The sequence below is a fragment of the Triticum dicoccoides genome, chromosome 6B (assembly GCF_002162155.2).
Source record: "Triticum dicoccoides isolate Atlit2015 ecotype Zavitan chromosome 6B, WEW_v2.0, whole genome shotgun sequence".
Classification (NCBI taxonomy): Eukaryota; Viridiplantae; Streptophyta; class Magnoliopsida; order Poales; family Poaceae; genus Triticum; species Triticum dicoccoides.
This window is the reverse complement of record NC_041391.1, coordinates 703,917,126-703,928,791: the sequence shown is the minus strand read 5'-3', so window position 1 is coordinate 703,928,791 and position 11,666 is coordinate 703,917,126. Positions and strand designations below refer to the sequence as shown.

Below are 11,666 nucleotides of genomic sequence, written 5' to 3'. Positions count from 1 at the left end.
CCCTCGCGCTCGATTCACACCGCACCTCGCAGCGGTTCCTCCTCCTCCTCCCGGCTGCTTCCTCCTCAATCCCCCCAATCCGCCGGCCGAGGAATTCCCCCGTGCGCCAGGGCTCCCGGATGACCCCCGCCCCGACCCGCCGCTCCCCCTGCTGCTGCTTCGCCTCCTCGCTCAACCCCCCCGGAGCCGCCGCCGCCCGCTAGTCCCTCGCCGGGCGAGCAGAAGATCCGGTTTTGGCCCCCGCCTCCGCCGCCGCCGCCGCCGCCGCCGTCTTTCTGCGGAGAGCTGATCGCGGGTGGGGAGCGCGCCGAGCTCGAGGTCAGTGCGCCGAGCCTTCTCTGATTTGTGGATTTCCCTCTCTTGTTCATCGACGCGGGCGGTTTTCAGGAGGGGAAATCGGGCCGCGATCCCGACCTTATCTCCTGGACCGATTTTATCATTATCTTGCTTTGCCGGGTGCTTTCTGTTGGATTGTTATCGAAGCCGCGTTGATCTTGTTGCGATTTATGAGCCGGTGACGACGCTCTATTTTGTCCGTCTGCCAGGCTCCAAAACTGAAGAAATTGGTTGTATGTGGTAGCTTGTGGCAGCAAAAAGGAATGCCCTTTCCCCCCTTCTTTCTTGCTCTGTAGAAATGATTTGCCCCATCAACATAAAGGAGCAAAGCCGCAGCCTTGCCTGCTAAGGTTGCTTCATCATCGTTGATGCCGCCTTTCGGGACAACACCGCCCGTTCGTTCCCTCGTTTTCTCACTGGACGAGGCTTTCTTGTTGGATTATTAGTATTATTACTATTATAGTCGTGCAACTTTTCCGCCATTTTTCCTCGTGAGGCGGCCACTAACTCTGCAGGAATAATAATAGTCTTGCAACTTTTCCACCATTATTTCTCCTGTTGACGCAGCCGCTAACCCTGCAGGAAAACAGGGTTGCCAGATACAGTTACCCATATCTCTTGTTAATAATCCGTGTTTTGTTATTACCAGTTTAGATATATCTTTTTTTAGCGGACAGCAGTAGGTGAGGCCCTCATTTCGCAATCCACACCGAGCACGTCAGCCGTTCGTATCAGAGAAATTAAGGTGGATATCGCCTGCAGTTAGTTCGCTCTCCCTGAACGGCCTCTCGGGCATAATCGGCAGTTAAGACGCAATCCACTATTTTAAGGCTGCTACAGAAAGCGTCTGATTGGATTATGGGACTGTTCCAGCTTTTCTTGTTTTCATAACGTGTGATGGGAGTAATCATATTGGGTTGTTCAATCAGCCTTTGATTTGATCTTGCATGTTATTAGGTTGTTGATTTGGTTGCTTAGACTGATAATAAGTTGTGCTAATAATATCTTATAATGTGGTAGTGGTCCCAGGAGGGGGAGGATTGCGTACTAATCTGTTGGTTTTCTCCGATCTGTCGTAATCGTGACTAGTGTATCGAACACATTTAGTGAGGGTGCTCCTAACGTGACGGCTCGGATCATTCATTTATGTCGAGTCTCTCACCAGTCCTTGACTTTGTTGCAGCCGCGCAAAATTAGCCGTGTATCGCGCATTTCCTGTTCTTCTTTTGGTGTCCATTCCCTTATGCTAAAATCACTGAATCTACTTGGTAGGGGCAGTGCTTTTGACAGAGAATTTGAGCCCCACGGATGAGCATGTGTGAGAAAGATCAAAATTTCCACTGGGCCTACGACCTTTTCCATGACCCCTTTGCCGCTCCCAACAGCTACTACGGACATCCTAATGGTTACAGTGACAGCAGCTATTGTGACTACAATTATGCTAGAGGTAGTTTTGTGGAACGTCGTGCAATTCTTTTGTGCAAAACTCATGAAAAAAAGAAGGCAGTATTCCTCATGTGTATGTTTTTTTGGTTCTGCAGATGCATCGCATCCCGATGAGACATATTTGCATTCCTCCGCACTTACGTGTGATATGTACAACCCACAAGTAGGCATGTACCATCCTGGTAGTGAAAATATCCATGGTCTGATTCAGCCCTTCACCTTTTGCGGTTTTGCTATCCCTCCTAATGTATTTTGTGTGTTCCAGGAAATGTTGGCGGGCAGGAGCATGAGGCAGTCTACGTAGATCCGTCTAGTTCCTCTTCATACCCTGAGAGTGACGATTGTTTTGAAATGGAGGAAGAAGTAGGGAAGAGATTTTACCCCATGGTCCCAGTTCCCGTGAGTCTATTGATCCTTAGTCACAGTGTTGTTCCGCTAAGATTGATTTCCCTCCTTAGTATCTAGAATAAACGAAGCTTTGCTTCCAAGGAAGCTTGATAAGTCCCATGTTTGCTCACTCACTAAAGTAGCTACTAAGCAATGGCCAAAGTAGGTAAGATAATTGACAGAACACCTGTGCACATGTAGCTAAAATCTCAATGGACAATTTCACCAATATGTATGTCAGTTGGATAATTGATTGTGAATACTACTTACTTTAATGGACAGCGTGATAAGAAATTCTTCCAAAAGTCTGTAAATACATTGTAAGGTGAATTAAGTTCAGATATTCTTAACTCCATGTTAAGCCATGCCATGTTAAAATTTGGCAACGTCCAGATGAAAACTGTGCCTTGGCTACCAGGTTCAGCTTATAGAGTTCTGCATACAAAGCTGTGATTACTGCCTCCCTTACAGTTTCGTGGGAATAAATTAGTACTTGTACCTTCAGTATGGGAAAAAGGCTGCAAGTTAAAACTGCTATTTGCACAATTAATGAGCATTCTTTTCTTTTCCGACACATTTATGCATCTGTTATTAGCTTTGGTTCCATTACACTTACAACTATGATTAAACAATTTATTTTGCCTTCTCCAGCATGTCCCTAAAATTAATGGTGAAATTCCATCACTCGACGAAGCCACCATGGACCATGAAAGGCTGTCAGACAGGTCTGTCTTAAATCTAACTTCTCATGGGTTCCTTTTGACAGTAAATGCTGCGGAAACATTGAATTTATGAGGGATCGGATGTACTAGAATAAGTTTGATAATGTTTCTTCTTAACTTTCTAAATAGAGTGTCCACGTGTAGTTCAGTAATTTTTACATGTATATTGTTGTAGGTTGAGGCTGTACGAACTAACCGAGAACAAGGTGAAAGGTGATGGCAATTGTCAGGTTTGTACTTAGTGCCATCCTCACCTGAATACTTTGTTATATTTTGCTGAAATAAGCATAGTAGCAGCAGTAGTTGGGTCAGTTCTCCGAGTTATTCCATCATTCATGACTTACTGTTAGACCATGTAGTACATAAGCCACAACCAATTGATGCTAATCTAACCTTCTCAATTCCACAGTTCCGTGCACTATCAGATCAGCTGTACCAAACTCCGGACCACCATGAGTTTGTGAGGGAGCAGATAATTAGCCAGGTAATTGACAGCAGTAATCTTTCTTTCGTGATCCTTAGCTTCATTCTTTGTTTTCACACTTTCATCTTTCATCTGATAAATAACCGTTTCCAGCTTAAAAGTAACCGGGAAGCCTATGATGGATATGTCCCCATGGCATATGATGAGTATCTGGACAAAGTGTCGCGGTAAGCTCAACAGTTCACAAACTGTTCATGACTAGCAGTACAAATTAGCCACATGTGAGTGCTTCCCCAGCTAATATCTTGGTGCATAAACTGACAGAAATGGTGAATGGGGTGACCATGTGACTTTGCAGGCTGCTGCTGACAAGGTGCTTATATTTGTCTTGCTCATGGGCATAACATATTTCACAGCTGGCAGGGGTTGTACTTTACTAAGGCTGATTCTAACGCAATTCGACAATTTGTTGCAGTACGGAGTGAAGATTTTCGTCATGACCTCGTTCAAGGATACGTGCTACATCGAGATCCAACCCAAGGTTCAGAAGTCCAACAAGGGTATGCAGATGATTCATTTTCTTTAAGTTCCAAGTGGATGGTCTTGATACTTAACTATACACTTGACTGTTTTTCTTCCGATTGATCTCAGTGGTGCTGTTGAGCTTTTGGGCGGAGGTTCATTACAACTCGATATTTCCACAGAACGGTGAGTAGCATGCCTGCCTGCCATTGACATACATGCAATGCGTGTCCAGTCCCCGTCGCAAACGTATGCAGCCAACATTCCACACCGACACCGCAATCTCAGCCCAATAACAGTAATCACTGAAACCCTCTCTTTCGTATGTATGGTTTTGCCAACAGACGCTCCGAGGTTGCATCACACGGCGAAGAAGAGGAGATGGTGGCCCTTCTCGCAGCACCACCACTGATGAGGCTCTCTCCCCCGGCCCCGGCCTCGGCGCGTGTACTCTGACGGCGTTCCGGCGTGCAAAGCACTCTTGTTTCTCCACCGAGATGGATGGCCCCGGGGCGCGCTCCTGGTCGTCCCGGGAGGGGTCGTCGCGGCGTGGGCTCGCTCTGACAGGAGGAGAGAAAAGAAAAAAAAGGCGTTATGGTTGTCTTGAGATAATATTATAGATACATGGAATGGAAGGAATAATGAACATGCGACCTGTCCCGTATATAGTTTTGGGTTCGCATTGCAGGCTCTGTTATGTATTTATACATACAAAATTTTGCCGGAATGAGGCTACATACAGTTAATCATTCATTTGGAATACAAATGATATGGATGGTGATACTAATAATAATAACTGGGTGGAGGCAGTGTTAAAGAATCTGTTCAGTATTTGTCATGTTCTTTCTAGAATGGATCTATTTGAGATGTCTTTGATTTGGTTCGAGAAGAGAGAGTTGCTCGGTTAGTTTTTTTTTTGTGTGTGAGAAATGTTGCTCGGTTAGAAATTTTCTTTTGGAGGTTGTGAAGCGTCTGTTTTTTTTGAAAAAAGAGAGAACCCATTGATCATTTTGCGTCTTTTTGCAAAGAAAAAAGATCATTTTGCGTTAGTGGAGGCCCATGAAACATTCTCAAGAGGTTAGGGCTAGTTAAACAGTGCGGGCCTCGGCTGCATTTGGCCATGCATGTCAATTTTCCTTTCGCTAAAAAAACAGCATATGAAATTTCCTCAATAAAATAAAATAAATCAAAGAATGTAAAATTTCCTTCAATTAAAAAAACATATGTAAATTTCCCTTAGTGAAATAAAATAAAATACAACACATGTACTTTTGTCTCAAAATAAAATAAAATCCATGTATGTCAATAAAGCATAGTCTCCGATCACGGATTCAATGTCAGAATAAATGAAAACAAAACATCATAGTTTTGGGAAATACGTACAAAACATCATTATTTAGGAAAAAAGGAAGAAGAAAAAGAGGTTGACCTGCAATTGATTTTTGCTGTGAGTCAGATGGGAAAGAGATGGATGCATTCAAACAAGGCGTAGTCAGTATTTTTTCTCAATGAATTTAACTATGAGGTGTCCAGGCCCAGGGGTCTCGAACCACTACAATTCCTGCTCTGTTGGGTCGGACTGAGGACCCCTTGGTCGGTTTCATCCCGAGCCATGTTGTGCAGCCCATGACAATTATACGAAAGACTCCAGAAGACTTGTTGTACAAGCCGAACATACCGAAGCCCGGGAGGAGTCTACTTCCATCGATGTAGCCGGCTAGTACCTGTACCCCTAGGAACCCTGGTATGTTATATAAGCTCGTGGCGGAGTTCGTTGATATGATAACATACAATCCCTTAGTATTCATATGTACTTTGTACACACCCCAATCACAATATGCACGAATAGGGTAGTAGTTCAATCGTGAGGGCCCGAACTGGGTAAATATTGCTCCTTATTTCCCCTCTGACCTAATAGCTACACTAGGGCACCCTACCAAGGGATCTGCCGGGTTTAGCTCCGACAACAAAGAAATAATAATTGATGAAAATATTTTTACTGTTTCTCAGGACATTATGTACTAAGAGAAAAAAGTAGGGTCAAGCTTGATAATCGTTGGGTTGCACCACATCATTTGGGCTTGCTGAAGAGGTCTAGGCCCGTATAAATGTTAAGTTGTGTAACAAGACGAATTTGTTGAAGTACCTATTCGACAATCTTATTAAAGGCCATGATTTTGCTTGCGTAAGATTTTGACCTGTGTTCGAGCCTCCATCATTTGTTGCCCTAGGTGTTAGGTGTTCCAACTGGTAGAAATGAGATTGGAATTTATCAAGTATAGGTAATTTTCTTTGCTTATTTGCATTTTCTTCTATCTCATATATGGATTTTTAAACCATTTTCCCTATTGATGTGTATGACTTCCTTTCATTTCAGGTACTTGTGTGTTTGTGAAGCATATTGGCACATGTTTGCCTTTGATATACGTGGTAGGAACGTTTTGTTGAAAGATTAGTTGTCCATCTCCCTGATATGAATATGGTCATATTTCACCAATATTCTCGATTGGAAAAAGTAATTAAGAAACTCAATGCACATAAAACAATGCTCACCGAATGGTGTGCTATAAATCAAGAACATGAAGACCCAAGATGTTTAACTTATTTGAAGTTTCCTTCCGAGTGAACTTGGGATATTTCTGAGCAGAGTTTGGACTAGGAGATAGAGAAATATGAAGTTAGGTGGATGAATTAATTGGTCGTATTCCGCCTCCGCAGGTTCTCGTTGTCCCTAGAGCTTTCTTCTCCACAGCGCCCTCCCGCAGCTGATTGCTCCACACCGAACTCGCGTGCCACTACGCTCCTGCGGCCGCCTCTCTCGCTCTTTACTCCTGCATCCATGCCGCTGCGTCGCCTACTTGCTGGGGCCTCAGGTCTATCAATGGTGTAGTGTATGGCACTTTCATAAGCATGCCAGGCTCAAGGCTTAGTTAGAGATGAAAACGAATGGTTTAAGCTTTTTGAAGAGACTATTGTGTGTGCTACTCCCATTTCAACCAAGGCATCTTTTTATTAATGACAGAGGGGCAAATTTGAGCATGCTTAGAAATTAGGGGTAAATTTGGGTAGGTGGTTCGAGGTAGGGACAAAAATGCAAATGGCCTATTTTTAACAAGTGAGGGTTTAAACAACCTCATTTCAAACTAAAGCAATGACCTAAATGCAATATAGGTCATTAATTAAAAGCACAAATTGAAATAATGGCTTGCTGCATTTGGATGTTACACAACGCATCAGAATATCAACCGTCGCCGATGAAGTTCAGAACGATCCAACCTGTAGACGCATGAGCGCAAACGAATGAATACCGGATCCATGCAAATCCACCGAAGAATAACACCGACCGAATCCCGCGAGATCCATTGGAGACACAACTCCACACGCCCTCCCACGATGCGAGAGGCACCGCCGGGACAGGGCAATGCTGGGAGAACCTTATTCCATCTTCAAGAAGTCGTCGCCGCCTCGCCTTCTTGAGCAGGATACAGACCCTAAGTAGGCTAAACAACCACTATAAATGAAGCGTGGGCCCTCCCACCATCAAGGGTCGAGATCCACCGTGCCTCCATGGCCCTAAGGCCACAAGAGACGAGGTAGATCGGCGGCGGTGCCGGTGAGAGGCGACGAAAGCCTAATCGCGTGGGAGCCTTTCTTTCGTTCTCGGGAAAAAAGAAAACGTCAACAGAATAATATTCTGTTATCGGTAACATACTAGTCTCATCATGTACATATCAAGGTTCAGGGAGATGTTTTGAGCAAAATTTGACATGACTTGTATACTCAGTAAGGTCAAAATTAATATGATCGATATAGCAAATTAACATGGAGTGACTATATATACAAGTGCCTTAGGACAAAATATACCTTTTTGTATTAAAATAGCCATACAACATATGCAGAACCAAAACTGAAAGCAAGCATTACCCCAGCAGCATAAGTCTATCACATGCCTTACGTAGCACCCACTGTGATGATCTGCGGATCTCACCACGACGTTGCTCATATTATACACGCAACGTCCTGGTGAGATCCACAAATCATTACAGTGGGTGTTATGTAAAGAATGGGGTAGACATCGCTTAATTATTTTCATAGCTCATATATAGAGGAAGCAACATTACGATCACAAAAGGAAGGCAATAGCTGGCCTCCCTTTGCAAATCAAATCAAATCATCGCGACATGCCTGGGGGGAGGTTAACCCACTCCAGGTGCATGATGAGCTCGCCAGTGTCGGTGTTCCTTAGCTTGAGGGCCATATTCTGAGTGACCTTCCCGTCTTTCCACATGATGTGGCTGTCGGCCGAGTAGCAGTTCTCCTCGTTAGGCTGGAACGTCTTCATCACCGTGTCATCACGGACATGGCTCAGGTCCTTGACGGCGATCTCGACAAAGTCGAGGATGCTGAACTCTGCATCGCCCATGGTGTCATCCTTGGTGAAAGTGTCATGGTCAAAGACTTCCTGTGATGGAAATAAAATCCCAAACGTTTCAGGAACATGTTCATCATCAAGAGTATATATAGTAGTAGCGGTGAGTTTGTGAAACCCTGATGGGATGGAGATGTTGATCAAACTTACAATCTTAACGGGGAGCGTCCAATTTGTGATAGACAGGGTGAGCTCCTCGTTCCATTCTGGGTTGATGGATTTATATTTGATGCTGGACTTTACTTTCTGCACATTACATGAAAAAGAAAAGAAATGCCGGGTAAAAAGCAATTCTTGCATCAAAGTTCATGCAATAATAATAATAAAAAAGAGTTCATGCAATAAAACTTGTGTTTTTGGTTTCTCCCAAATAAAAGAACATTATTTGAACTCGAAACTTTGCAGACCAATATCAAACAAGCAGCACCAAGTGCAGAAAGGTTTTCGGATTTTCCGGCGCAACATAAATCTTTAAAAATGATACTACTACAGTTCATTTGAAATTTGAAATATTGTAAACTTGTGTTTCATTAAAAAAAAGGAAACATTTTATACAATGAGCGACACTTGTGGATGATGTGCCTCTTGTTTGGAAGAAACAAAAAAGAGAAATTTGTATATAAGGATAGCACGAATCTTGACACAAACTGATGATCTAGATATATAGAGGGTACACTGGTAGGGGGATAACAAAAATCCAGGGAATGAGAGAGATAGAGATGGGCTTTCCCGATCTGAATCGATAACGCACGGGTAAAGATCAGACGGAGTATATAAGAGGGGTGAAATTGAAGAAACGAGATTATTGCATGATCGATCGATGGATGTTTAGGAGGGTGGAGGAGAAGAAGTAGGCAGGTACCTGCTGTCCGAGGCGGATGACGACGTAGGGGTCGCTGCTGTGGGAGAGGGGGTCGCAGATGGCCAGGTTCAGCCCGCGCACCACCTTCACCTTGAGCAGCCCAAGCAGGCGCTCCATGGATCGATCAGACCGAGGAGCTGCCAACAGGAAGAAGATGGATCCCTTCCCGGTCCGGGGGAGAAGAAGATGGATCGTCGTCGACGTTACGTCAATTAAGGCGAGTGGCGGAAACGCGGGGCGTCGTTAAAACTCGTAGACAGTTTAGGCATATGGTGCATGCATCCAACCTGGGAACGGGAGGCCGGGGAGCGGCCGGCGTTCGTCCTTCCGTCCAACTACGCATGCATGCCCTCTCTATTTCTGAACTTGCTCGTATCCATCGATCACACGAACGGAAGGTCGTGGGTGCGTTTTTCTTCAGCTCACGGGTATGACTTGTGACAAGGCCCAAAGTCATTTTGCTGTGACAAGGGAGAAGCCCCTGGCCCCTGGCCCCTGATGATGTAACGGAGGACGAGATCTTGACGTTTGTTGGTGTTTTAATAAGGTTTTGGTGAGACTTTGCTGCATATGCTAAGAGCATCTCCAGCCGCGCCCCCAACAGCCCCCAAAGGCCCTTTTTTGCCGCCGGCGCCGAAAAATTGGCCCAGCCACGCCCCCAGAAACCTGTTTTTCGCCGGTTTGGGCCGAAACTGGCGCCGGCGGACCCAGGTCGAATCCGGCGCGTTGGGGGGTGTCTGGGGACGCCGTACGAAGCGAAAAGGCGTGTGGGTCCGTCCTGTCGGCGAGGGGCTTCCTTTTCCCGCCGTCCCCCCTTTCTCCCGCCATTCTACACGCCTTCCTCGCCATGCTGCCGAAGAAGTACAAAGCCCCTAGGCCCGCCGGCGCCGGCGAGGCCGATGCCCAGCCGCCGAAGTAGAGGAAGCCGAGGGCGCCGCCGTCAAAGCCACCGGGGATGTCGAACGCCGAGTGGAGGTCCGAGCTCACTCTTCGGCCGGCCGCCACAGTCGACCGGCGGAACATGCTTAACAAACAAAGGGGACGCACAGCGTCGGCGGCCTCGGCGGCGGCGGCGGCTGCTGCGACGGAGACGTCTCGCGCCGGGATGATGAATCCACCCGGCCATCAGTCCGCCTGGAGCCAGTAGAGCGTCGACCTACGAAGCCGGCGAGATGGGCGACGAGCTCGAGTTCACTGAGGAGGAGGAGGAGGAGGTGGGGGAGGAGGAGGAGGAGGAGGAGGAGGAGGAGGCGCCTGCTCCGGCGAGGAAGGGGAAGAAAAAGAAGCGGGGTGTCAAGACCGGCGAGCTGCGCGTCAAGTGGACGTCCAAAGAGGATGAATGCCTTGCCGAAGCAGGGAAGATCGTCTGCCTCGACCCGATCACAAGCACGAACCAGAGCGCCGACACGTACTGGAAGCGCATCAAGTCGGAGTTCGACGAGCGCAAGTTGGTCGACCCGTACTTCGCCGGCATCCACATGCATCGCGGCACGAAGGCCATGGCGAACCACTGGGCGCTCATCCAGGCGGCGTGCAACAAATGGCACGGGATCGTCGAGGAGGTGGCTGCTTGGCCAGAGAGCGGCGAGGGAAAGGTATGACCACGCCGGCCTCCTCATTTCATTCCGTCCGCGTATCCCTCGCCGACCAATGTTCTTTCGGCGTAGATGGTGCGCATGTTTGCCATGTTTCGGCAGGATAGCAGCCCCAAGTAGGACTTCAAGTACCTCCATGTGTTCTCCCGGATCGACAAGTGCGAGAAGTGGGCAGATGTCCGGCGCACGCTGGCGAAGGCCAGGGAGACGTACCAGCCAGATGCGCAGGCACCGGGGAAGTCGGCCGACCGCCCTGATGGCAACAAAAAGGCCAAGTCGGCAAGGGATGGCGCGCCTGTCGCCGAGCATCTGCAGGCGTCCATCGAGCAATGCATCGCCGACGCCAAGAACCACACCGTCGTGAGGGAGGCAAAATTCAACGCTCGTTGGTCGGGGCGATTATGTCGATGGGCCAGATCAAGCTCAACCTGCTCGGGACCAACGTCGCCGCCAAGAAAAGGAACACCGATTTAGCATTCCTGATGGCAGCAAACGTGTTGGCGATGGACGGGCCGGTCAAGGAGTGGTACATGCGGGAGCGCGACCTCATCTTGGACGGCCTGCCGACGGACACGCCAACTCCCACGACGAACCCGACGCCGAGCCCCAGTGACGCATCACCGGACACGACGCCCAGCAGCCCGCGTACGCCGCCTACGGACACCAACGCCGAAGCCGAAGCCGAAGTAGAAGCCGAGGACGCCGCCGCCGAGGACATCGCCGCGGCCGCCATTTGATGCGCTGGTCTTTCCCTTCTTTTTTTGTGCTACGAACTATGCCGAACTGATGCGTTGATCACCGAACTATGGCGAGTTGATCACCGAACTATGGCGCATTTTTGTAGCGAGAACTGCAAGTTTAAATTTCCACGGCGTCTTGGGGGCGGGACCTGGGGACGTGACTGGGCCAAGATCGCCCCCAGGGCCAAATTCGCGCCGGCCGA

At 47.6% G+C, this 11,666-nt stretch overlaps 2 protein-coding genes across 7 annotated transcripts; one reads left to right on the top strand and one right to left on the bottom strand.

Moving 5' to 3' along the window:
• The first annotated feature begins 6 nt into the window (after positions 1–6).
• On the top strand, positions 7–4,659 carry LOC119324706 (OVARIAN TUMOR DOMAIN-containing deubiquitinating enzyme 12-like). Of its 5 annotated transcripts, none has more exons than XR_005157109.1 (12): positions 7–318; positions 1,609–1,783; positions 1,878–1,982; positions 2,048–2,181; positions 2,821–2,894; positions 3,067–3,121; positions 3,301–3,375; positions 3,469–3,542; positions 3,640–3,688; positions 3,791–3,875; positions 3,967–4,086; positions 4,182–4,659. XR_005157109.1 is itself a non-coding variant. In XM_037598477.1 (12 exons), exons 2-12 carry the CDS (start codon positions 1,645–1,647, stop codon positions 4,247–4,249), a joined length of 915 nt encoding a protein of 304 aa, XP_037454374.1. In that variant the 5' UTR covers positions 7–318; positions 1,615–1,644; the 3' UTR covers positions 4,250–4,659. The 5 variants fall into 5 exon arrangements, 4 of the variants coding, with proteins under 4 accessions (XP_037454374.1, XP_037454376.1, XP_037454375.1 ...); XM_037598477.1 differs by having other exon boundaries at positions 1,615–1,783; positions 3,967–4,023; XM_037598479.1 differs by having other exon boundaries at positions 1,878–1,949; positions 3,967–4,023.
• Positions 4,660–7,630: 2,971 nt separating this feature from the next.
• LOC119324947 (protein C2-DOMAIN ABA-RELATED 5-like) lies at positions 7,631–9,462 on the bottom strand. Of its 2 annotated transcripts, XM_037598710.1 has the most exons (3): positions 9,129–9,452; positions 8,417–8,512; positions 7,640–8,299 (listed from the first exon to the last, which is right to left on the bottom strand). In XM_037598710.1, exons 1-3 carry the CDS (start codon positions 9,243–9,245, stop codon positions 8,009–8,011), a joined length of 504 nt encoding a protein of 167 aa, XP_037454607.1. In that variant the 5' UTR covers positions 9,246–9,452; the 3' UTR covers positions 7,640–8,008. The 2 variants fall into 2 exon arrangements, with proteins under 2 accessions (XP_037454608.1, XP_037454607.1); XM_037598711.1 differs by lacking the exon at positions 8,417–8,512 and having other exon boundaries at positions 7,631–8,299; positions 9,129–9,462.
• Positions 9,463–11,666: the final 2,204 nt, after the last annotated feature.